General features: G+C 46.6%; 1 protein-coding gene and 1 long non-coding RNA gene across 2 annotated transcripts; both read left to right on the top strand.

Annotated features, from left to right (window-relative positions):
* Nucleotides 1-8,349: 8,349 nt before the first annotated feature.
* On the top strand, nt 8,350-9,247 carry LOC101015156 (immunoglobulin iota chain). The gene is made up of 2 exons (XM_003905278.5): nt 8,350-8,596; nt 8,683-9,247. Exons 1-2 carry the CDS (start codon nt 8,362-8,364, stop codon nt 9,072-9,074), a joined length of 627 nt encoding a protein of 208 aa, XP_003905327.2. The 5' UTR covers nt 8,350-8,361; the 3' UTR covers nt 9,075-9,247.
* Nucleotides 9,248-15,245: 5,998 nt separating this feature from the next.
* On the top strand, nt 15,246-22,970 carry LOC116270764. Its single transcript, XR_004178953.1, has 3 exons — nt 15,246-15,510; nt 15,628-15,740; nt 22,468-22,970. It is a non-coding gene; the product is annotated as an uncharacterized LOC116270764 (long non-coding RNA).
* Nucleotides 22,971-26,770: the final 3,800 nt, after the last annotated feature.

The following is a 26,770-nucleotide window of genomic DNA, read 5'->3' as shown; positions in this document are numbered from 1 at the left end:
TTTTGGTTTTAAGCCACCCAGTTGGGTACTTCTCTATGGCATCACTAGGACATGAATACACTACCCAAAGTGACTTACAGATTCAATGCAATCCTTATTAAAATCCCCATAGTGTGGCTGGGCATGGTGGCTCACGCCGATAATCCCAGTATTTTGGGAAGCTGAGGGAGGTGATCACCTTAGGTCAGGAGTTTGAGACCGGTCTGACTAACATGGCAAAACCTAGTCTCTACCAAAAATGCAAAAATTAGCTGGCAGTGGTGGCATGCACCTGTAATCCCAACTACTTGGGAGGCTGAAGCAGGAGAATTGCTTGAACCCTGGAGGCAGAGACTACAGTGAGCCAAGATTGGGCCATGGCATTCCAGCCTGGGCAACAGAGCGAGACTTCATCTTATTAAAAAAAAAAATCTCCATAGTGTTAGGCAAAAGATGGAAAAACTCATCCTAAAATTCACATGTAATTTCAAGGGATCCTAAATGGCTGGAACAATCTTGAAAAAGAACAAAAGTTGGGGGAATCCAATTTCCCAGTTTCAAAACTTACTGCAGACTGGGTACAGTGGCCCATGCCTGTAATTGCAGCACTTTGGGAAGTCGAGGTGGGAGGACTGCTTGAGTCCAAGCACTTGAGACAGCCTAGGCAATAAAACGAGACCGTCTCTACCAACCCCCGCCCCCACCACCAAAACAAAAAACAATTGGGAGGCTGAGGCAGGAGGATCACTTGAGCTCAGGAGGAGGAGGCTGCAGTGACTCACAGTCATGCCACTGCACTCCAGCCTGGGTGACAGAGCAAGACCCTGTCCCCCCAAAATTAAAAAACTTACTTTGAAGCTGTAGTAATCATAAAAGTGCAGTACCAGTTAAGGTAAACACATAGACCAATGGAATAGAATGGAGAGCCCAGAAATAAACTCTTGCATCTATGGTCATTTGATTTTCAAGAAGGGTGCCAAGCCCATTTAATGGGGGAAAGAACAGTCTCTTCAACAAAGAAACTGTTGGGAAAACAGGATATACACATATAAAAAAATGACATTGGACTCTTTCTATCGTATACAAAAATTAACTAAAAATGGATTGAAGACCTAAATATAAAGGTGAAAAGTACAAAACTTTTAGAAGAAAACGTACAGACAAATCTTCATGACTTTGAATTTGGCAATGTTTTTTTTAAAATTTTTTAATTTTATTAAAAAAATAGAGACATGTCTCGGAATGTTACCTGAGCTGGTCTTGAACTCCTGGGATCAAGCAATCCTCTGCTCTCGGCCCCCCAAAGTGCTAGGATTACAGGCATGAACCACCATGCCTGGTCTGGCAATGTTTTTTTAAACTGATACCCAAGGCACTGCAACACAAGAAAAGATAAATAAGTTGGATTTCATCAAAATTTAAAACTTTTATGCATCAGCAGACACTAGAATGTGAAAAGACAACCCACAGAATGGGAATATGTTTGCAGATCATAAACCTGATAAGGGCTTAACATCCAGAATATATAAAAGAATTCCTATGACTCAACAACAAAAAGAGAAACACCCAATTATAATATGGGCAAAGGATCTGAATAGACATTTCTCCGAAGAAAATATACAAATGGTAAATGAACACCTGAAAGGATGCTGAACATCATTAGTCATTAGGAAAATGTAAATTAAAACCACGGGAGATAGCAATTCACACCTACCAGACTATAGTCAAAACAAAATGGAAATAAGAAGTACTGATGAGGATGTAGAGAAAGGATAACACTTGTACATTGCTGGTGGGATTGTTAAATGGTGCGGACCCTGTGGTAAACAGTTTGGTGGTTTCTCAAAAGGTTAAACAGAATTACCATATAACCCAGCAGTTTTGCTCCTATGTATATGACAAAGAATTTGAAATAGGGACTCAGACAGATACTTGTATGCTAATGTTCACCACTGTACTCCCCAGAGCCAAACAGTGGAAACAATCCAAGTTCCCATCAACAGATGAATGGATAAACAAGATATGGTACTTACATACCTAGAAGGGAATGAGGTTTGGATACATCTGCAACATGGATGAGTGTTGAAAACATTATGCTAAGTGAAGTCAGCCACAGAAGGCCATTGTATTAGTTTCCCAGGGCTGCCATAAAAAAGTACCACTAAGGGGTTCACTCGAAACAATACAAATGTATTGTTTCACAGTTTTGCTGTCCGGAAGTCTGAGATGAAGGTTTCAGCAGGGCCAGGCGCTCTCTGCAGGCATTAGGAAAGAAAGGATGGCCGGGCGCGGTGGCTCACGCCTGTAATCCCAGCACTTTGGGAGGCCGAGGCGGGCGGATCACAAGGTCAGGAGATCGAGACCACGGTGAAACCCCGTTTCTACTAAAAATACAAAAAATTAGCCGGGCGCGGTGGCGGGCGCCTGTAGTCCCAGCTACTCAGGAGGCTGAGGCAGGAGAATGGCGTGAACCCGGGAGGCGGAGCTTGCAGTGAGCCGAGATTGCGCCACTGCACTCCAGCGTGGGCAACAGAGCGAGACTCCGACTCAAAAAAAAAAAAAAAAAAGAAGGAAAGAAAGGATGTGGTCCAGGTCTCTCTCCTAGCTCCTGGTAGCCTCAGGTGTTCCTTGTTTCTACCTGTGATTTTTCCCAGTCAAACATTTCCCTCTGTGAGTGTGTATCTCTATGTCCAAATTTCCCCCAGTCATAATGAATTAGGGCCTACCTTAATGACCTTAATGACTTCATCTTAATTTTTTAAAATTTTTTAGAAGGAGTCTCGCACTGCCGCCCGGACTGGAGTGCAGTGGTGTGATCTCGGCTCACTGCAACCTCCACCTCCCATGTTCAAGCAAGTCTCCTGCCTCAGCCTCCCAAGTAGCTGGGATTACAGGTGCCCACCACCACGCCCAGCTAAATTTTTGTATTTTTAGTAGAGATGGGGTTTCAACATGTTGGCCAGGCTGGTCTTGAACTCTTGGCCTGAAGTCATGCACCCGCCTTGGCCTCCCAAAGTGCTGGGATTACAGGTATGAGCCACTGCACCCAGCACGGCCTCTTTTATAAAGGCACTAATCCCATTCATGGGGTTCTGCCCTCATGACGTAACCACCTCCTAAAGACCCCATGTCTGAGCACCATCACACTGGCGGTTAGGATTTCAGCTTATGAATTTCGGGAGGACACCAACATCTAGTTCGTAACAGGATAGTGCTGTCATCCACAATTTTCTTTTTTTATTTTTAAAGGGACAGTGTCTCGAATGCTGGTCTCAAGTGATCCTGCTGAGTCAGCCTCCCAAAGCTCTGGGGTTACAGGCATGCATTACTACGGTCAGCCACATCCATATTCTTAATCTCCACCATGGCCTCATGAGCCTCGTCCCGTCAGTGGGCTGGGGCCTCAACACAGGTAATACGCATATTAGCTGAGGCTCTCGAATGCAACTGACTTGTGTAAGAATTTCCAGCTGGCCCCGCAGAGTAAGAGGCTGAAGAGCGGGAAGCAATGCTAGTGTGGCCACTGCTACAGCTCTTGGGCAATATTGACTACCCCCAACCTGTATGTGTGCCCAGGTGCTGGGTGAGCATTTCACTCCACACGAGAGGCATCATTCACTCATTCATTCATTCATGCCGTTATACTATAGTGAATAGTAAACTCTTGAGTAATATGGGGTTTAGGGGAGCCAGTCCCCTGTTCGGTGGACAATCTGCCTGGTTGTATATAACTTTTGACTCCCCCAAAAATTAACTACTAATAGCCTGCTGTTGATTTGAAGCCTCACTGATGATACCAACAATTAACACATATTTTGAATGTTAAACATTATGTACTGTACGCATTTTTTTTTTACTTTGAGATGGAATCTCACTCTGTGGCCCAGGCTGGAGTGCAGTGGCACCATCTCTGCTCACTGCAACCTCCCAGGTTTAAGTGATTCTCCTGCCTCAGACTCCCAAGTAGCTAGGATTACAGGCGTGTGCCACCACACCCAGCTAATTTTTGTATTTTTAGTAGAGATGGGGTTTTGCTATGTTGTCCTGGGTGATATTGAACTCCTTACCTAGGTGATCTGCCTGCCTCGGCTTTCTAAAGTGCTGGGATTACAGGCGTGAGCCACTGTGCCCTGCCTGTACTGTATTCTTATAATAAAGTAAGCTAGGGAAAAGAAAATGTTATTAAGATAATCTTAAGGGAGATAAAAATCTATTTACTATTCATTAGGTAGAAACGGATGGATTATCCTACTGGAGGAGGAGGAAGAGGAGGGGGTTGATTTTACAGTCTCAGGGGTGAAAGAGGCATAAGAAAATCTGTGTATAAGTGGTCCCAGAAAGTTCAAATTCTTGTTGTTGAGGGTTAGTGGTATACAGGGGACACTAGGTAAGTTAAGGGTTGGACACTAGGTAAGTTAAACGGTGGCTGACACCTGTAATCCCAGCACCGTGGGAGGTTGAGGTGGGAGGATCGCTTGAGCCCAGGAGTTTGAGACCAGTCTGGTCAATATGGTGAAATCCTGTCTCTACTAAAAATACAAAAATTAGCTAGGCATGGTGGCATGTGCCTGTAATCCCAGCTACTTGGGAGGCTGAGGCACAAGAATCACTTGAACCTGGAAGGCAGAGGTTATAGTGAGCTGAAATGGTGCCACTTCACTCCAGCCTGGGTGACAGAGTGAGACTGTCTCCAACCAACCAACCAACCAAAAAGATTAGCTAAAGGTTGAACTTTCAGTGATGAATTTAACAGAAACAATCTCATAGAGATTGTGGACAGAAGAAACAAGCACAGGTGCAGTTAAAACCTGTGATAAACGCCCTGGCAAAAACAAGTATTAGGCCAGGTGTGATGGCTTACGTCTGTAATCCCAACATTTTGGGAGGCCGAGGCAGGAGGATTGCTTGAGGCCAGGGGGTTCAAGGCTGCAGTGAGCTATGATTACACCACTGCACTCCTGCCTGGGCGGCAGAGACTCTGCTAACAAAAAAAAAAAAAGAGAAAAAGAAAAAGAAAAAAAAAGGCTGGGCATGGTGGCTTACACCTGTAATCCCAGCACTTTGGGAGGCTGAGGTGGGTGGATCACGAGGTCAGGAGATCAAGACCATCCTGGCTAACACAGTGAAACCCCGTCTCTACTAAAAATACAAAAAAAAAAAAAAAAAAAAAAATAGCCGGGCGTGGTGGCGGGCGCCTGTAGTCCCAGCTACTTGGGAGGCTGAAGCAGGAGAATGGCGTGAACCCGGGAGGCAGAGCTTGCCGTGAGCTGAGATTGTGCCACTGTACTCCAGCCTGGGTGACAGAGCAAGACTCCGTCTCAAAAAAAAAAAAAAAAAAAAAAAAGAGCACCTGGAGGAAGGAGGTTAGTTCTGAGGGATTGGGATTCATCCTGGCATTGGGACCATAGGCAAAGGTCCTGTGGTGACAAGGAGCCTGGTGCCAGCCTGGCTTAGCACCATGTGAGAGCAGGGGGGTGGAAAGGCACTAGGTAAGCATGCCTTCAGATGAGAAATGAGGGAGATGGGGACTGGGGGACCCTGACATGAAGGAGGAGGAAAGGAGATAGGGAGAATGGGTGACCAGAGGGACCACTGAACCACCGAGGGCGGGGGCTTGCTAAGATCAGAGCCATGTGCAGGAGAATGAGCTGCAGTCTTGGACAGACCTCCCAGCGCAGCTGGTCCAGCCATCAATGACCATAACCACATGCATGATTGCAGGTGGAACCAGAAGAACCAACCAGGCAACCCACAGAACTGGGGAACGAATCAAGTCTTGTTTTAAACGACTACATTATGGGTGGTTTACCATGTAGCAGTGGATCACTGAAACAGAGTCTAAAATATCTATTAGGCCGGGCGTGCGGTGAGTAGCTCACACCTGTAATCCCAGCATTTTAGGAAGCTGAGACAGGAGGATCCCTTGAACGAGGAATTTCGAGACCAGTCTTGGCAACATGGCAAGACCCTGCCTCCACAAAAAATAAAGAAAGAATTAGCTGGGCGTGGTGGCACATGCCTGTAGTCCCAGCTACTTGGGAGGCTGGGACAGGAGACTTGTTTGAGTCCAGGAGTTCGAGGCTGCAGTGAGCTGTGATTGCACCACTGCACTCCAGCCTGGGCAACAGAGTGAAACCTTGTCTCTAAAAACAAGAACAAAAACAAAAGTCTACCAACCAGGCAGGAGCACTGAATGCCTCCTGTCTCCCCTGAGACCCTTGTAGACCTTGAGGTCTGTCACAGAGTTCACCAACCTTCTCTTGGTCTAGAATTATCTATAAATAGTTGAGTGTAGCCGGAGAGGACCGAGTACACGGTGTTCTTCAACCCCACCAAACTGCTGTGCCCTGCAGATGATCCTTGAGCCCAGGTGTCGGTGCACTGAGGACAAGGCTGAGGGGACAGAGGCGGGAACAGCCGTCCAGGGCCAGGAGAAGGCAGAGTTCAGAGTGCGTGACTTACCTCTAACTCTATATGCTCCAGGGGTCTGAGACCATCTCCAGCAGGGTCTGGAAGGTCCAACCATTCCGCAGCACACACAGTCACCACTGGATACAATCCTTCCCTGTGAGTGGTGCCAGGGTCCTGGGGCAGTGAAGTCTGTGAAACAAAGTTGGGACCAGAGTGTCTCTACTGTTGAGGGCTAGGTTTATTTTCTCTCTAAATATAACTGTAAGTACAAAGTAGAAACACCTATCTTCGATCTTAAAAGGATCAAAAAGCTCTGACAGTGTCAGTGGTAGGGCTGGTTCAGGGGCTGCAGTAGTGCTGGTGCACAGGTATGACCTTCTCCTGCCCTGATTCCCAAGGACTGGTGCTCTGGGACGGGTCTGGGAGGCGTATTTCTCTTTCACAAATACATGCATGACACGTGCAGGAGCTACTGGATGAGGGAAGAAATGAATGAATGAGTGAACAAAGCTTCCTTTCTCCTCTCCAGAAATCAGCATTCACCTGTTAGTTCCCCACTGCACACCAGCCTGTACAGAGGAGGGAGGGGCAACAAATCATAGATGTAGTTGCAGCCGTGACTGGACAGAGTGGTCAAGACATCCTGTGTCTGCAGAGGCCCTCCCCAGCCCTTACCTGGGCAGTGGAGCTGTTGGCCAGAGGGGCAGTGGGAAGAAGGGTGGGGCTCCCAGAGTCGGCCCAGCTGGCTGAAACTGGTGCAGTCTGCACCTCACCAGGCAGAGAGTGGATGTGAGGCAGCTTGACACCAAGCAGGGGGCTCATCTGAGCCTCAGGGGTGGTTGCTCTATCAAGTGTTTGCGAGTAAACAGTCCCAGTGCACATCCAGCTGCTCAATGCCACCTCGCGCACCCAGGGCCACTTCAGCCCTGATCACAGGCCTGCACAGGTTCCAGGGAGGGGACACTTCAGCTTTGTGTGGGAGGATGAGCATGTGGGATCAGAGACTTTAAGTCCAAATTTCCCCTTAATTTTTTTTTTTTTTAAATCTTGCAGGTAGTATGCAAACATACGTTTAATTAATTTATTATTTTTATTCTCATTTATTTTTTCGAGGCAGTGTCTCCCTCTGTTGGCCAGGCTGGAGGGCAGTGATGAGATCTTGGCTTGCTGTAGCCTCAACCTCCCAGGCTCAAGTGATCCTCCCACCTCAGCCTCCCAAGTAGTTGGGACTGCAGGTGCCTGGCCACCATGCCCAGCTAATTTTTATTTATTTATTTTTTTTTGTAGAAATGGTGTTTTGCCATGTTGCTCAGGTTGGACTCAAACTCCTGAGCTCAAGTGATCCTCCCACCTTGGCCTCCCAAAGTGCTGGGATTACAGGTGTGAGACACTGCATCCGGCTCCCAAATTTCCCCTTTTTATAAGGACACCAATTGTACTGACCAGGACCCCACTTCTGTGACCTCATTTAACCTTCATTAGCTCCTTAAAGGCCCCATCTCCAAATACAGGCACACTGGGGGTTAGGGCTTCAACCTATGGATTTGGGGGATGCAATTCAATCCATCACAGCGCCAAACTGCACCTGCTCGGTGAGCCCGAACTGGGGTGGGGAAGACACCAGGGCCCTGGTGCTTCTTTCCCTAGCCTGAGTCACTTTGCTTGGTTCTGGGAGGGAGAGGAGCATGGGCTGAACGCAGTGCTGGAGTGTGGAAGGGGCAGTGCATCCCAACCTGCTCTGGGCCCCCAGTATGTTCTGCTGTACAAAGCAGGTGTTTTCACCCCGCGAGGATGTGTCCTCCTTTTCTGGCTCACCAAGCATTTAAGTATGGACAGAAAGTTTATTTCTCTGGGGCTCAGCTTCTTCAGGGGGAAGTTGAGGTCACACCCCTTGAGGGACCTTAACCCAAAGGCCTCCAGGGTACTGGCCCCAGAGTCTCCAGCAGGTGCATCCTCTCTGAATGCTTCCACATGGCAAGATCAGAGCCACAAATGCTGCCCCCACGCTGTTCCGGTAACCGAAGAAAGTCTAGGATGGTAGTGGCCAGAACAAGGTGTGCCACGGCCCCACCTCTCAGAGCAGGGAGGAGGATACTGCGCCAGCCCTTGGGGACCCCAGGCACCGTGGCCACAGGAGTCAGAGCTCTGCGGGTCTGCACCATGTCCTGGGCTCCTGTCCTGCTCATGCTGCTTGTCTACTGCACAGGTGAGGGAACCCCCAGAGCCCAAAGACCCCTGCCCCTTCCTTCACCCAGTCCTGCCCCCATGGCCCGCATGCTTCTGTGTCACCAGGTTGTGGTCCTCAGCCGGTGCTGCATCAGCCGCCGGCCATGTCCTCAGCCCTTGGAACCACAATCCGCCTCACCTGCACCCTGAGGAACGACCATGACATCAGTGTGTACAGCGTCTACTGGTACCAGCAGAGGCCGGGCCACCCTCCGAGGTTCCTGCTGAGATACTTCTCACAGTCAGACAAGAGCCAGGGCCCCCAGGTACCCCCTCGCTTCTCTGGATCCAAAGATGTGGCCGGGAACAAGGGGTATTTGAACATCGCTGAGCTACAGCCTGAGGACGAGGCTATGTATTACTGTGCTATGGGGGCCCGCAGCTTCGAGAAGAAGGAGAGGGAGAGGGAGTGGGAGGAAGAAATGGAACCCACTGCAGCCGGGACACCTGTCCCTTGAACTGAAGACAGAAGGGGCATGCATCCCCTTGGAGAGGCTGCCGTGGAAGAGGGTGGAGCCATGGCCTGAAGCGCTGAGGAGGCTGAGCCACTCAGCATCTCCTGGTCCTGCAGTGTTGCTGTAAATCCCCACTGGAGACTGCATTAGGGAATTAAAGCTGCTTGTGACTTTTTGCTGAGTTTGGTCTGACTGTTGTGCGATCTTGTAGTACCAGCCTCAGGCAAAGGCCCAGGGCCCCGGGAGACTGGCAGATCACAATCTGCTCAGCCGAGGCATTGTGGTGAGCGCTCACCTGAGTCCCTACTTTTGTGGGCCATGGGAAGCAAGGGGTTGATTAAAACACCCTAGAGGGTCATCTCTGCCAAGGACAGGACCCTCTGGTGTCATCTGATTCTGCCCAGGGGTTACAGAGTAAACAAGCTTAGAAAGCACCTGGCCTGGGCCTCCGGGGAGAACAGGAGCCAGGTGATAGGCCTAGAGCAGGTTCTCCACCTTGGTCCTATTGATGTTTTGGGCTGGTCAGTTCTTGGCTCTGGGGCTGTCCTGTGGATTGTCGAATGGTGAGTGGCATCTGTGGCCTCTACCCACCAGATGCCCCTTCCCAGTTGTGACAAACAAAAATGTCTCCAGACATTGCCAAATGTCCCCAGGTGGTAAACTCACACTGATTGGGAACCACTGGTCTAGATGAGCAAGTAAATGCATTGACTTATTTGCACAAGAGAGTGGCAGGTGTCGGCAAACATGTTCTTTTCTTTCTTTTTTTAGAGACAAAGTCTTGCTCTGTGGTCCAGGCTGGAGTGCAGTGGTGCAATCACAGCTCACTGCAGCTTCGAACTCCCAGGCTCAAGTGACTCTCCTGTCTCAGCCTCCTGAGCAGCTGAGACTACAGGTGTGCATCACCAGGCTTAGCTATTTATTTAGTTTTATTTTTGGAGAGAAGAATGTCTCACTATGTTGCTCAAGCTGATCTCAAACTCCTGAGCTCAAGTGATCCCCCTGCTTGGGCCTCCCAAAGTGCTGGGATTAGAGGTGTGAGCCACTGCACCCAGCCCATTTTCTATAAAGAGCCAGATGGTAAATATTTTTGGCTTTGCAGGCTACGTGATCTCTGTCACAACTGCTCAATTCTGTCCTTGTAGCAAGAAAGCAGCCATAGATAATATGTGAACAAAGAGGCATGGCCGTGTTCTTATTAAGCTGTATTTACAGAAACAGATGGGGCTGCACTGGGCTGGGTATGGCACTCAGGCCGTAGTTTGCTGAGCCTTGCTCAGGAGCACCCCAGTTCCTGCCTCCAGGTTTTAAGCAACCCACACTTGGTGGGATAATCAGAGTCCCCCCTCAAATTATCCTGCCTGTGACCCCAGGCAGGAGCCTCTGGACCCCTGGAGATACCTAGAGGCATGAAGGACGTGGTCTCACTGAGACTGTGTTGGACTGGCTGGGTGAAGCAGCAGTGGGGAGCTCCCAGCAGCCCTGGCCCACAGCAGGGCCCCCTAAGCCCGTGGGTGGTGGGTCTGAGTATGCCTTGCAGAGAGGGACTCCTACGTTGGGTGTCCACACAACCTGTAGACATGCCTCACACTCAGAGAAGTGCCGGCAAACCATCTCCCTTGTAACCCCAGCTTGGCTGAGCACATCCTTTCACCACAGCTAAGAAGATCCTGAGGCATCTCCCCAGAGAGGTAGGCACAGGCCAGTATCAGCCAATATCAGCCTTCCATGTGTGGTCACGAGTCCCTCTCTTGTTAACCAGGGGTCTCCTGCACTCTGGGAGGCCAAGGCGGGTGGATCACCTGAGGTCAGGAGTTCGAGACCAGCTTGACCCACATGGTGAAATCTCATCTCTACTAAAAATACAAAAATTAGCTGGGTGTGGTGGTGCATGCCTGTAATCCCAGCTACTTGGGAGGTTGAGGCAGGAGAATCGCTTGAACCCAGGAGGCAGAGGCTGCTGTGAGCCGAGATCGCGCCACTGCACTCCAGCCTGGGTGACAGAGCGAGATTCCATCTCCAAAAAAAAAAAACAAGAAAAGAAAAGAAAAGAAAAGAAAAGAAACAACAAAGAAACAGTGATCTCAGCTTATGCTATGCTCTATGCATTGGGTTCTTCGTGCATCAGGCTTTTACCCCTGGGCCAGGCCCACATTTTAAAACATTATTATTTATTTGTTTATTATTTTATTTTAGAGATAGGATCTTGCTATGCTGCCCAGGCTGGACTGCTATGGCTGTTCACAGGTTCAATCATGATGCTCTACAGCCTTGAACTCCTGGGCTCCAGCAATCCTCCTGTCTCAGCCTGCTGAGTGGCTGAACTACACGTGTGAGTCACTGCACCTGGCCATGGCCCACAGTTTTAAAGGCCAGCTAGATGGTTCCAGAGGAACTCTGTCTTCTGCTTGTAACCCATCCCTCTCTAGCTTTCATCCTTCATGATTCTGGGATTCCATGCTATGACAAGAAATCTAGAAAGCCAGGAGCTGAGTTGGACTCCAGTATCATCCTCATGCCCCCGCCCCATTAGCTCAATGAAAAATGAGACCTGGAACTCAGGCTTGAGGCCAGACTGAGCGTGAGTCTTAGCTCTGGAGGAGTCACTTAAAATCTAAGCCAACATTTCCAATGTTGTATGTAAAGGGGATAATCATAGAACTGATTAACTTATATAAAAAATTTTTATCCAACTGGGCGTGGTGGCTCACTCCTGTAATCCTAGCACTTTGGGAGGCCGAGGCGGGCAGATCACCTAAGGACAGGAGTTTGAGACCATCCCGGGCAACATGGTGAAACCCTGTCTCTACTAAAAATACAAAAATTACCTGGGCGTGGTGGTGGGTGCCTCTAATCCCAGCTACTTGGGAGGCTAACACAGAAGAATTGCTTGAACCTGGGAGGCGGAGGTTGTAGTGAACTGAAATTGCACCACAGCACTCCAGCCTGGGCGACAGAGTGAGACTCTCTCTCAAAAACAAACAAACAAACAAACAAACAAAAAGTTTTTATCCATCACGACTGTTCAACAAAATAATAGTATCATGATTTCCCCATCAGTCACCTGCCTGGCCTTCCCTCTTGTCAAATCCTTTCCTTTAGTCTGAGTCATTTCTCGCCTTGACCATTATTTGGTCTCCTTCCCATCCATCGTCCTGCTGCATGCAGCCTGTACCCACCACTCCTCATCTTTTTGCTCCTAGATCCGACCTTGCCTGCATTCCTCCTCTCTAACCCTTTATTGTCTCCCACACTCTAAGGAACACATGCAAGCCACATCTGTAATTTCCAATTTTCCAGTGGCTACATAATTTTTAAAGGGTAAAAACAAATAGGTGAAATGATTTTTAATGTTATATTTTATTGAACACAATATATCACCAATATTACCAATTCAACCTATAATCAATATAAAAATTAGTTACTAGATAGTTGAAACTTGTTTTTCTTTTGTATCCACTTTCGAAAATCTGGTATGTATTTTATACCCACATCTTGGATAATTTGGACCAGCCAAGGGGTCAAGAGCTACATATGGCTTGTGAAGAGACCACTTGGGTTGAGGGGATGCAATTCAGCCTCCTTCCCATGACACAGCCTTTGAAGCCTGGCTCAGGCTTGGTCCCAAGTCCCATTTCTTGTGCACCCTCTCTCCCTATTTCTGCCGTGTTAAGCCAACTGCAATTGACCAAAATCGAGTCTCTTGATTGCTTCTAAACCTTTGCCCAGGCTGTTTACTGCCAGGACTTCCTGTCCCTTTGTGGTGGCCTCCAGCTGCCTGCACTGACTCGGGGTTCCACAACTGTTTCAAATCTTACTCCTTGGGCAAGACTTCCCTGACCTCTTCATGCAGTTATTAACTTCCTCCACTGTGCAAACAGCATGTTTTCCTAACTATATTTAGCATCTACTGCACAGTTCTAAATTTATTTAGTAAAGCTCCCTCCCATACTAATCTGCAGATTCTCAGTGGGCAGGATCTACTCAACCCATTGATGTGCCTGATAGACACTTGGCAATTAGAGTTGAACGAACAAATGAATGAATGTGTAACTGAATGAATTCTCGGGTTCCAAGGACCCTGCCATTGTGGGATCCCATTAGGTGGCTGGGGTCACCACCTTAGAGAATTGTGATTCCCTAAGAAGGCAGAACCAGCCCAGACCTTCTCTCTATCACATTAGTGACTGGCCACATTTCCTCTCCTTTCCCTTTTTCTCTCTCCCCCACACCATTCCTGCATGACAGTGATGAGAAAATCTACCTGGTCAACCGAACTACAACTTTCAGCCTCATCCCTATCCCTCCCTCGCCTTCTGACCAGGGCCACAGTCACCCCGTGGGTTCTTCGCCTCGAGCGTCTCTCGCTCCCTTCCTCCTCCATATCTCTGAGACCAGCCTCCAGTCCCCCTGGCCTGCTCTGCTGCCTTCTGGCTCTTTGTTGAACCCAAGACCAGGGATGTCCTTCTAAAGAGTCAGTTCTTTCCATCCAGCCTCCTTTTCATAATCTCTATCAACCCCAGGTAAGGAACCAACCCAATCCCTCACCCTGACACATAAGGACATCTGCAGTCAGGATGCAAATGATCTTACCCAACTTTCCACTCCGACTTCATGTGCTCAAGTCCACTCTTAGTGGTATATTCTGCCATCCCTCACCAAGCCATTTAAAGTGCCTGATTGTCATTCCAAATTCCCTTTCTCTCCTTGGACTATGATATGTTTTCTTTGTCCCCCAGCAGGACCCCACTCTCCACTCACACACCCAGTTACAGTTACAGTTGCCTCCTTCCCTGGCCCCTGCGGAAGGAGCTGCCCAGGCCTTTGCTCTCAAGAGCCTTCTGCATTCCCCACTGCCTGCAGCCTCCTTACATTGGACGGTCATCATATTTCCCATGTGTCAAATGTAGAAGTCCTCCGCGGAAAGGCTGTTTATTAATATTAGTTACTTTGGGGCTGGGCGCAGTGGCTTATGCCTGTCATCCCAGCACTTTGGGAGGCTGAGCCAGGTGGATCACTTGAGGCCAGAAGTTTGGGACCAGCCTGGTCAACATGGTGAGACCTCGTTTCTACTAAAAATACAAAAATTAGCCGGACGAGGTGATGTACACCTGTAATCCCAGCTACTTGGGAAGCTGAAGCATGAGAATCACTTGAACCTGGGAGGTGGAGGTTGCAGTGAGCTGAGATCATACCACGGCACTCCAGCTGGGGTGACAGAGGGAGACCTTGTCTTAAAAAAAAAAAAAATCAGTTACCCTGGGACAGAGCAGAGGTGTGGCCATGGATGCTGTGGACTGACAGCGACCAGCCTCTCAGGTGACTCCACTCACATGATTCCTACTGAGAGACTGCAGTGTGGCCAGTGAGCAGACAGACCCACTGTGGGTCTGTCTCAGGGTCTGTGCAGGGGGCACCCACAGCTGTGCCACCCCCAAAACTCCCCAGGGCTGGGGCAGTAGAGCCTGTATTTGCTGCTGGGGACTCACTGTCAGATCTACTCTTCTGGGGAATATCAGGTGCTCACAGTACAAGTTCCCCCAGGGCTAGACTTGTCAGAACCTCTAGCAGGGGTGACTACAAAAGGTCCAGAGAGAAGAGGGGAGGCATCTTAGATCCAGAGAAGCAGCTGGGGATCCTGGAGCCCTGGTTGCTTCTTTGAGTCTGACTTAAAGCTCACGAGGTATCTCCTGGCCTGTTCAGGTATCAACGTTATCACATAGTCACCAACACTGAGGTCACTACTCAGGGTGTGGGAGAGTCTGGTATATGCTTCCAGGGATGCAGAGAAGGAGGCCTGCTGAGTCAGCACAGGCTGGGAGAGGGAACCTGCAGACACAGACACTCGTGGGTGCTGGGGCAGAGACCAAGATTATGAGTCTTAATGGTCAGAACCACAGGAGCTAACACGAGCTAAGGAGGTAACCCTGGACACCTGAAGCCTGTACTCACCTGTGCAGTGAGAGTGGAGCGCGATGGGGAGAGGGGTCCAGGCCATGGTAAACACTGCCTCCTGAGGACGCAGAGGGCTGGTGGTCCTGGCTTCTTTTATCTTCTCCATTGTCCTGTAAAGGAAGAGTTGTTCACACAAATTTGTTTTGCCGACTACTGATCTCTGCCCCGCCCTGAGAATCGATTGAGATCTGACTTTGGTCTGAGGTGTGAGACCCAGAGTTGGCCCCCTGGGAGAGACCAGGTAAGAATCAGCTGCTGGTACCTTCCACAGACTGGTGAGCAGGAGCCTTTGCTTAGCCTGGGAGGACACAGCTGCAGCCTGAAGAGGAGGCTATTATTGTAAGATAAGGCATGACGTCACTATGCTTACACAGTGCTCTAGACTCAAGGGGAAGAGACAGAAGCCTCCCCTCTTCTCTCTGGATCTTTTGTAGTCACCCCTGCTAGAGGCTCTGACAAGCCTAGCCCAGGGATGACTTCTATTGTGAGTACCTGATATTCCCCAAAAGAGTAGATCTGACAATGTCACATTCTCTTCTTCAGTTCAACTTGTAGGATGATCCATGGCTTTTTCTTTCTCACCTTATTCATGTTTTTGCAGGCAGAAATCCCTTGCTCAGAGATGACAACTTCTCAGTAGAGATGTTAGAGCAATCAAAAGAGGTTGATCCCAGCCATGCCCCATTCAAAGTCCAGAAGTGACTCACAATGCCGGTGGGAGCTTCAATTTCGTATTTTATTTTATTTTTTTTGCTTGTTTGTTGTTTTGTTTTTGTTTTGTTTTGTTTTTTTGAGATGGAGTCTTGCTCTGTCCCCCTGGCTGGAGTGCAGTGGCACTATCTCGGCTCACTGCAAGCTCCGCCTCCCGGGTTCACGCCATTCTCCTGCCTCAGCCTCCCGAGTAGCTGGGACTACAGGCGCCCGCCACCGCGCCCGGCTAGTTTTTTTTTTGTATTTTTAGTAGAGACGGGGTTTCACCGTGTTAGCCAGGATGGTCTCGATCCCCTGACCTTGTGATCTGCCCGCCTCAGCCTCCCAAAGTGCTGGGATTACAAGCGTGAGCCACCGTGCCCGGCCGTTTGTTTTGTTTTTTGAGACAGAGTCTCACTCTTGCCACCCAGGCTAGAGTGCAGTGGCGTGATCTCGGCTCCCCAAAACCTCTACCTCCTGGGTTCAAGCTATTCTCCTGCCTCAGCCTCTTGAGTAGCTGGGATTACAGGCGCCCACCTGCACGCCTGGCTAATTTTTGTACTTTTAGTAGAGACTGGGTTCCGCTATGTTGGCCAGGCTGGTCTCCAGCTCCGGAGTTCAGGATCCGCCTGCCTCAGCCTCCCAAAGTGCTGGGATTACAGGCGTGAACCACCGTGCCCGGCCTCGTTTGGGTTTTATGACACAATACCAATCTGTAGAAATGACTTGTGTTATGTATACTAGCAATGAACCATCAAATATTACAAAATAAAAGCAACACCATTTATAATAGCACCAACAGGAAAGGCTTAAGGACAAATTGAGAAAAACAGAAAGTTTTGTAACCTGAAAACTACAACAAAAGATAAAAAAGTGTTAAATAAATAAATAGATACTGTATTCCCAGTTTGTGTTTCCAAACACTCAATGTGGTGAAGATGATAAATCTTCCCAATTTGTTTGATAGATTCACTGCAAGGTTTTCCTGTAAAGTAAGTTTGCAGTGAATAGGTAGAAATTGTAGCAGAGAAATAAAAGATATAAGAAAACACATCGCCGGGCGCGGTGGCTCAAGCCTGTAATCCCAGCACTTTGGGAGGCTGAGACGGGCGGATCACGAGGTCAGGAGATCGAGACCATCCTAGCTAACATGGTGAAACCCGGTCTCTACTAAAAAATACAAAAAACTAGCCGGGCGAGGTGGCGGGCGCCTGTAGTCCCATCTACTCAGAAGGCTGAGGCAGGAGAATGGCATGAACCCGGGAGGCGGAGCTTGCAGTGAGCCGAGATCGCGCCACTGCACTCCAGCCTGGGCGACAGAGCGAGACTCCATCTCAAAAAAAAAAAAAAAAAAAGAAAACACATCACGGAAACGTAGCTCTGGTATGTTAGCCCCAAACTTTGAGCTCTGACTCAAGGGAGGTAGGCTGTGGTCAAAGTGAGCCGGGACCCAACCCTCATCTCTGACTTCAACGTCTTTTAGGTTCTTATTTCCAGGCTGGGCTGAGTCATCCATCCACGATGTGGGGCTCAGAGCCCAGGAACATCATCTGCATCTGCAAGAGCAGCAGCATTGTGACAAACAGTGTGGTCTGGCAGCAAAGTCTCCAGGGAGGAGTCCTGGAAATGTGGGCCCTGAGCGTTTAACCCGCACTATCTTAATTACCGTAACTTTCGCGATGAGTTCTAACACCTGGTAGGGAAGAATGTCTTAGGAGAGTGTTGGCTAACCTTGCCTTTTTTGAATTTCCATGTACATTTTAATTATTAATTTATAATTATTATATAATTTTTAAAAGTCAGTATCTTCCAATTAGTTTGGAGAACTGAGTGACATCATACAAAATAAAAAATTGCAAGACAAATTTTAACACAAAGTTTTACTTCATTGGCACATGGGATTTACAACTGAGTACTATGACATAGTAAACAGGAAAATGAATTCTTCCTGCATGTTACTGTGAGGTATCGTTTCCACCATTACAACCATTAAGTAACAGTGAAATAAACTCATTTTAAACACATTCAAAGTCTTATAACAATAAAGTATTGAACCAAGTTTTCAAACTTAATAAACCATATTTAATCACATTTTTCACATGAAAAATAAATTACATACTTTCCTGATTTAATATATTAAAGGCAAATTCACTGACAACAAAACCTTGAAGAAGTAACAACATTCTGAGAGTGTTGACATAGTTCATGTTTCGGACATGAAGTGTAATTCAATAAATGCTGCCAACATTTTTCAAAGAATCTCAAGCGTAAATTTTTAAAAATCTCAATTCTAAAAGGAAATAACTTATGTGCGTGTTTCTAAACGCAAAGGAAGTTATTGCCAAGGAAATAATGACCAGGAAATAATAAGAAAAGGGATTTATTTATTATCCCTTTAGGATTATTTTAAGAATTTCTCCCTAGCTTAGCTAATTATCTTCAGATCCCAAATACTGTATTCTCAAAGATCACACGATCACCTACTACATCACACAACAAGTTATATGGTGTGAAAAGAGATAAATCTCGGGACTCCCAGATGGACAGAACACAATGTCATCTCTCTGCTCACCTGAGACAAATGCACATTTTGTTGCTGCTTCTGCTGTAGCACTTCACTGTGCCAGACTAAGGCATAAGTGAAGATTCCTCTCCCCTCCTCTCACATATAAATTGTGTATGCAGAAAAAGGCTAATCAGAGACTCAAAAGAATGCAACCATTTGTCTTATCTACTTATGACCTGGAAGCCCCCTCCCATGCTTTGAGTTGTCCTGCCTTTCTGGACAAAATCAATGGACATCTTATACATACTGGTTGATGGCTCACATCTCCCTAAAATGTATAAAAGCAAGCTGTAGCCAACCACCTTAGGAACATATCCTCAAAACCTCCTGAGGGTGTGTCACGTCCATAACCTTGACAAAGTAAACTTTCCAAATTTATTGTGACCTGTCTCAGATATTTTGGGTTCACAAAGGAAAAACTTACAGAGAGAGGTCCTCAACTTCCTGCTGGACAGAGCTGACACGAGTCCTCTTTGGTGATCCCAGGGAGTTCTCATCAGACCCCCCTCTGGTGGAAGAACACGCAGACACTGGGTATTTTTGGCGTACACAAGTGTGCGTGTTTGCTTTACAGCATAGCATTAAGAAGTCTAAATAGCCGGGCGCGGTGGCTCAAGCCTGTAATCCCAGCACTTTGGGAGGCCGAGACGGGCGGATCACGAGGTCAGGAGATCGAGACCATCCTGGCTAACACGGTGAAACCCCGTCTCTACTAAAAAAATACAAAAAACTAGCCGGGCGAGGTGGCGGGCGCCTGTAGTCCCAGCTACTCGGGAGGCTGAGGCAGGAGAATGGCGTAAACCTGGGAGGCGGAGCTTGCAGTGAGCTGAGATCCGGCCACTGCACTCCAGCCTGGGCGACACAGCGAGACTCCGTCTCAAAAAAAAAAAAAAAAAGAAGTCTAAATAAAGATTTTCTTTTCTTGACAATCTAAAACAAAGGGCCCAAGAATCCCCCAAATAACTACTCACTAAATGTGCTGAATGCAAAGTGTAGGTAAAATGAGGGTCTTTTTAGGGTATTGCTTAGAGTGGAAGTCAGGGGACCTCAGTTCTGGCACTAAAATGGATCCCTCATTTGGAGGGTTATGTTGGGGAGGAAGGGTAGGAAGTAAGAGCTGTTTGGTAATAGAGTAAGGAAAAGAGGGTAAATATCCTATGGAAGGCAAATTTAAGCAAATGGCAAGTAACATTTAAAAGTCTGTTCTGTGGCACAGGGTGAGATCATCCCTGGCTTTGTTTGGCCATTTCTGCAGACTGGCCAAATCTAGGTAAATTCCGGCAATGATCCTCTATTAAACCCTTAAAATTTACCACCATCGAATGCATGACTACAGTGGCATGATCTAGAACTTGAATATAGTGAATCTAGTGCAGGTGGAAATTTGGAAATGCCCCTAGAATATCTCAAAATTAGGTTTCAGAAATGCTAAGATCTCTGCCAAATGGTTTTCAAACAGCTAACTGTGATTGGGTTTTTTGATGTAGTTTCCCTCATACATTTTTTGTCCTGGGAGTGGGGGTTTGGAGGTAGAGACTGCTTTGCCACGCTGACTCACGAATATGGTAAAAGTGTAAGTGTTAAAAATATGTTCTCTAATTATGCTCCTATGTAAGTGAAAAGGAAATTTGAAAATTTTAGTGGACAACTACTTCTGAAACTTTTAAGGTTAGATTTCTTTATTAGTTTCTCTTTGATATTCATTTCATCCTGACAGCATGCCTCCCCTCCCCAACCTTCTTGTGGTTCTATAGCCAGAGCAGCAGTACCACAAAAAGTCTATTCTATTTTTAATGTAAAGAATCCAATTTTCAATTTTATAGAAAACTAAATTAAAAATGTGCTTCACCAAAGCATTTGCACTCCAGGGCTCATCATTTAGGTCTAAGTCTTCTGTAACTGTGTCATTAAATTTATACCACTTTCCTTTTCCACACCCCCTGGAACCCAGAGATCAGACAAACATAAGGTTAAAAACAAACATCCTTATCCCCAGCATTTCTCTCTATGCACTGTCTACAAATAAAGTGGCTGATAACCATTTTAAACATTGAAGAAAAATGTGGCAACAATTATTTCAATTTATAAAACAAACTTTTCAAATTGAAGGGGTAAAACCAGTTACAGCAAGCTTTAAAAATTCAGAATGAAATGAGGTCAAAGAATAAAGGCAGCGTGTCCTGCACCACAAAGGTGAGTGTGGATGATAAGGGAGGCGGAGAGGACAGCGGAGAGGCTGCTGGCCGGTGGATGAGCAAGCACCGCCTCCAGAGATCCTCCCCACCCGTCCTTCATGAAGGAAAAGCAGGGGCCTGCGTGTGCTGCTCATTGTATGTAATGACACTAAGTGCATAGTTCTCTGTGAGGGCACTTTTTTTTTTTTTTTTTTTTTTTTTTTTTTTTTTGCGGGAACCCTCCACCTTCCTAGATCTATACTTCGCCTGTCTTCACCAATTTCCAAAGAAGAATTCTGCTGAGCCATTCCCAAAACTGTAAGGCTCCACGTTCAGCATCCAGGGAAACTATGTTTTAGCCAGAAGACCGTATTAATGTAGATTAATAACAGCAGGACCCAACGAAGTCAGATACAGATAAGAAGATGCGACTTCCTAGTTTAATCCCAGAATAACTACCTCTTCAATTTAATTACAGTATCTCAGAAAGGCCAAGTCTGGGAAAGCCTAAGTAGCCCCTGGTTTGAGCATTAAACATTTTCCTTCACAGCAGTGACAAGGCTGCGCTCTAGAAACAAGGCTCCTGTGACGAGATCTGCCTGTTCGGGAGCAGCAGCTGCTTCAGACAAGGGGCTCCTCGGAACACGGGGCCACAGCCTTTCATATGGCGAATGAAACATGAGAACAGAAAGAAAAATTGAGTGAGGAAATAGTTTTTAAAAATTTCAGGAAGAGAAAAAGTTATCCTTATTTTTTTTTTTTTTTTTTTTTTTTGAGACAGAGTCTTGTTCTGTCACCCAGGCTGGAGTGCAGTGGCATGATCTCCGCTCACTGCAACCTCCACCTCCCAGGTTCATGCCATTCTTCTGCCTCAGCCTCCCAAGTAGCTGGGACTACAGGCACATGCCACCGTGCCCAGCTAATTTTTTGTATTTTTAGTAGAGATGGGGTTTCACCGTGTTAGCCAGGATGGTCTTGATCTCCTGACCTTGTGATCTGCCCGCCTCGGCCTCCCAAAGTGCTGGGATTACAGGCGAGAGCCACCGCGTCCGGCAGTTACCCTTATTTGTTCATCGTGTTTACTGGAGCATCTAATCTCCCAGTCAAATCCAAATCTCATTAGGTCAATTACCAAGACACCAGGTCAAAGCTTAATGTAGGTCCTTTCCACTGAAACAGAATTCACAGACATAAACAAATACATAGAAAAGGTAAACCTGACAATGAACACAATCCAGTTTGCTACAAAGTAGTTGTCTAACTTTCTTTGCTGTTTTTTCTCTGTAATTTAAAATTGACTCATGTGACAGAAACGTGGTGTTGGTGACTGGAGTCCAGTGAATCAGCTGGGTTGAGCCACGGGGTGTGTGAGAGGAGTAGGGAAATCTGATTTTGGCTTGCCATCACCGTGATTCCCAGGAAAGTTACTGTACCTCAGGCTTCTTGTCTGTGAAATGAGAGAATATTGCCTGGATACCTCACAAGCTGATCATTTCAAGGAAAGGTTAAAAAATAAGGCAACATACAAACCTAAGAAATATGTTTTTGAGGACAGATACTTTATAATGGGTTGATAAACTACACCAGTGGGCCCAGTCCAGCCTGCCATCAGCTCTTGTAAAGTCTTAAAGCACAACCATGCCCATTTGTTTACTATTGTACACGGGGGCTTTTGCACAACGGCAGCGAAACTGAGTAATCAGGGACCGTATGGCACTGAAAGCCTAAAATATTCACTCTCTAGCTCTTTACTAAAAAAACAAAGACAAAAAACAACTCGCCAAGCCCAATCTAAAACATAATTTTGCATTTGATAAATGAATATGTAAAGGCAATTTTAATGAATTATTTTATACTATTTCTACCGCATGTATCTTCATCTTCCTTCTTTTTTTTTTTTTTTTTGAGATGGAGTCTCGCTGTGTCGCCCAGGCTGCAGTGCAGTGGTGCCATCTGTGGGACTACAGGTGCCCGCCACCACGCCAGGCTAATTTTTTTTTTGTATTTTTAGTAGGGATGGGGTTTCACCATGTTCGCCAGGATGGTCTCCGTCTCCTGACCTCGTGACCCACCTGCCTCGGCCTCCCAAAATGCTGAGATTACAAGCATGAGTCACCGCACCCAGCCTTCCTTCTAAATGGTCATGACCCCAAAGCTCCTTCCTGGTTATAAAGTGACATGGTAGAGAAATTCCTTTTGGTTTTGTGGCTTTTTAATTTGACTACAGTGCCCTGAAGAGACAATACAATGCTCATTTCATTTTAGGGGTCTCCTCCCCAGAACTGACCTGTGGAGTGCATTTATTGGAATGGCAAATCTTCCTTTAATTAGAGTGAATGTGAATACGGGAAACACCCACATACGTAGACTCAAATGTGAAGAAGAAAAATTGTCCAGTGTGCTTCGACATCTTTGAGGCTTCTAGGCCCCAAAGGAGCCGCGTGAGTTCCCCTGCTCCCTGCCTGGCTTGTTCCCCTGTTGGCTGAACCGGTGTCCCCCATCAATCCTCAACCTCACGTGTCTCCATCTCCTGCCAGCCCATTAAACAAGCCAACCACATCCTCCCACAGGCACCAGAGACCACCATACCCCCTTGTTCCTACAAAGCCTGCCTCCACGCCCCTCTGCTTCACTCTATTCCTGAGTGCACCCCTCGTGTGGCCCTGCCTGGTGTGTGGTGTCCTCTTCCCCAGGCCGTGAGTATATGTAACTCATAAACTGCTGTCGATCACATCTGTCCAGCGCTAAGTTTCATGTGTTCAACTACCTTGTGCTATTTAGGGTGGGGCATTCTTCCTTCACCAACATGGTGAACGATGATGACAGAATGGGGTGCAGCTAGACAGAATGTTGGTGCTAGCACCAACAGCCAGGTTATGGGTAAATCATTTCATTTTTTTTTTTTTTTGAGACGGAGTCTTGCTCTGTCACCCAGGCTGGAGTACTGTTGCGCAATCTCGGCTCACTGCAACTTCTGCCTCCTGGGTTCAAGTGATTCTCCTGCCTCAGCCTCCCCAGTAGCTAGGATTACAGGCATGCACCACCACTCCTGGCTAATTTTTGTATTTTTAGTAGAGACGGGGTTTCACCATGTTGACCAGGCTGGCTGGTCTCGAACTCCTGCCCTCCTGATCCACCCACTTTGGCCTCCCAAAGTGCTGGGATTGCAGGTGTGAGCCACCACACCTGGCCCTGAGTAGATTATTTCTAAGAAAGGATCTTGGCAAAGCACCATAGTATTCACTAAAGTTAATCCCTTCCACTGCACAGATCAACTTGCTTTTTACATGAAGTTTGTTTCATTTGAGAAAAGCACTGGGATAATGAGCACCAAAGAGATTCTTCCCTACGCTAGATTACGTGGCAGCAGGCCGACCTCCCGCTGATAATCAGAGTCAATTTTCCCTGTAGGTTGTGACTTTTTTCTCTTCTGGATGGTTTCCTGCACTAAAAGTGATCAAGCAGCAGGCGTAACTGGAAGTTCAGTGAGACTCCTGCCCACTGATGGAAGTAATTTCCTTCTGGAAGTCAGGACTTCTCAACATACAGAACTTGAAATTGCAGGGACCAGAGCATAAATTTCAAGTGAGTCACAGAGAGTTATGAGGAAGGTGGCGCCATCTCTATTTTCCATCCCTTACACCAAGTGAAGACACCGCAGTGTTACATAACAATCATTGATTTAAGGTGTATACTCTGCCCTGGAAAGTAGTACCTGTGGTAAATTAAATATGGCTAAAGATATTTTGCTATGGGTCCCACTGAGATGTCACTAAGAGGGAGAGTCTATTTCCCCTCCTCCTGAATCTGGGCCAGGTCTGTGACTTGTGTGGTTAATAGTGTGCTACAGAAGTGATACTCCATGAGGCTGGGGACAGTGGCTCATGAATCCCTTGAGTCCAGGAGTTTGAGACCAGCCTGGGCAATATGGTAAAACCCCATTTCTATAAAAAATACAAAAATTAGCCGGATGCAGTGGCAGGCACCTGTAGTCCTACCTAATCAGGAGGCTGAGGTGGGAGGACCACCTGAGCAGGGTGGTCGAGGCTGCAGTGAGCTGTGATTATGCCACTGTACTCCAGCCTGGACGACAAGAGTGGGAGGCTGTCTCAAAAAATTAAAAAATAAATAAATAAAAAATAAAACAGTGGATGAGATAAAGAAAACGTGTTACTTATACACCATGGAACACTATGCAGGCATAAAAGAAAGTCATGTTCTTGGCAGCAATGTGGATGGAGCTGCAGGCCATTATGATAAGTGAACTAAGTCCTGAACAGAAAACCAAATGCTGCGTGTTCTCACTTATAAGTGGGAGCTAAACCATGAATACACCTGAACATGAAGGGAACAACAGACACTGGGAATGACTACCAGACCGGGAAAAAAAAAAAAAAAAAGAAAAAAAAGGGAGAGGGAGAATCTGCTGAAGACCCAGCCTGTGGGTCCTCCACTCACTGCCTGGGTTATAAGGTTGTTGGGACCCCAAGCCTCAGTGTCATGCAATCAACAGATGTAACTAACCTGCACGTGTACCCTTTAATCTATAATAGTAAGAGTAAACAGCATTGAAGGAAAAAGTCAAGATTAGAAGCAAAGAATATAATAAATGATAAAACACAATCTCTCGTTATCCAAACAATCTACGACTGTCACAAACACAGAACGAGGACCCAATGGACAGAATGAGGCAGTCAAACACTCAACCCAACATGATATGTAGGGAACATATTTTTCAAAACACCAAAAAGACACAATGGGAAACAGTCTGGTTCAAGAAGTGATTTTGAGAAAACTGAATATGCACATGTAAAACACTGAAAGAAGACCTTTACATTGCATGATATACAAAATCAACACAAAATAAATTAAAGACCTAAACTCAATCTTGAAACTGCAAAGGTCCTATAAGAGAACATAGGTTGTATGTATATTTTAGGAAAAATGTATCTACGCACACAGGCTGCAAAAGGTGAAAAATAACCATAACACTAAAGGGAAAATTAGAGGAACTACACGCATAGACAATGCAATGGCTTGGCTATATATATGTGTGTGTATCTGTGTGTGTGTGTTTTGTGGTGTGGAGGTTTGGATACAAAGATTACTGCTAACATATGCAAATATAAACAATGACACTAGTGACACTTTAGAACTTCTACAGGGGGAAGGAAACAACGAAACAAACTAACAAAATGCATCCTAAAGACTGGGAGAGAATTAAGGAAAGTCCTACCTCTGAAAGAGATTGTTATCTAACACCTACACTAAACTGATTCTACTAAGTGGAAAACAACAAAAACAACAACAACAAATACCCAAGCTAAGAGGATCTGAATAGACGTGTGTGTAAAGAAGACAGGAAATGGACTCACAGGTAACAGTTTCTCAGTATCACTGATCCTCACAAAAAAGTGAATGAAAACCATACTCAGGTACCATATAAGGCCAGTTAAAATGAATATTAAGAAAGACAAAAATCAAAATTGTTGAAGGCGATGGCTGGTGCAGACTTGCAGGAAGGAAAACGCTTGTACGCTCTTTGTGGGAATGTAAATTAGTATACACGCTATGCAAAACTGTTGGAGGTTCCTTAAAAAAGTAAAAGGTCAAAGTACAACTACCACTCCAGGTAGCAACCCCACCACTGGGTACACATTTAGAGGAAACAAAACCCCTGCATTGAAGAGGTATCTGCCTTCCCATGTGTCCTGAAGCACTAGTCACAATAGCCAAGGTATGGAATCAACCTAACTGTCCATCCACAGATGAAGAGATAAAGGAACCGGATATATACACGATGGAACGCACTTCAACTGTAAAACTTCGGGAAATCATTGAGCTGCAGCCACGTGAAGAAACCTGGAAGATAATCAGGTGAAATGAAATGAGCCTGTTAGAGACCCACACTGCATGACATTAGGCAAATGGAATCCAAAAAACACTGTCTTCTAGAAGCAGAACTTTCAACAGGTGTTACTAGAAGCTGGAGACAGGAGGGGGCCTGGGCAGGGATTGGTAACGGGTACAGAGTGACACTCAGAGGTGAGGAAGCCATTCTGGTGTTCTAGTCCACAGCAGGGTGCCCAGGGTCAACAATGTCTAAAGGAATTTTTCAAAATCAGCTGGAAGGGATGGTTCTGAATGTTCTCTCCACAGGGAAATAAGATGCCAGACACCACGATTTGATCATGACACTACGTATACATATATCAAAACGTCCCTTGCACCCTCTGGTTACATACATACACTCTATAGCAATGAAACTGCCATCAAATGTTGGTAGAATTCATTCTAACTGGAGTGAGATAGAA

The sequence above is a fragment of the Papio anubis genome, chromosome 16, assembly GCF_008728515.1.
Source record: "Papio anubis isolate 15944 chromosome 16, Panubis1.0, whole genome shotgun sequence".
NCBI classification, from domain to species: domain Eukaryota; kingdom Metazoa; phylum Chordata; class Mammalia; order Primates; family Cercopithecidae; genus Papio; species Papio anubis.
Note: the sequence above shows the minus strand (reverse complement) of the source record. Positions and strands in the feature narration are given on the sequence as shown.

Bases quoted from the DNA above. Each gene is read 5' to 3' on its own strand.
- LOC101015156 (XM_003905278.5), top strand. From the start codon at position 8,362: ATGGCAAGATCAGAGCCACAAATGCTGCCCCCACGCTGTTCCGGTAAC. The intron at 8,597-8,682 runs GTGAGGGAACCC...CTGTGTCACCAG, and splicing joins GCTGCTTGTCTACTGCACAG to GTTGTGGTCCTCAGCCGGTG.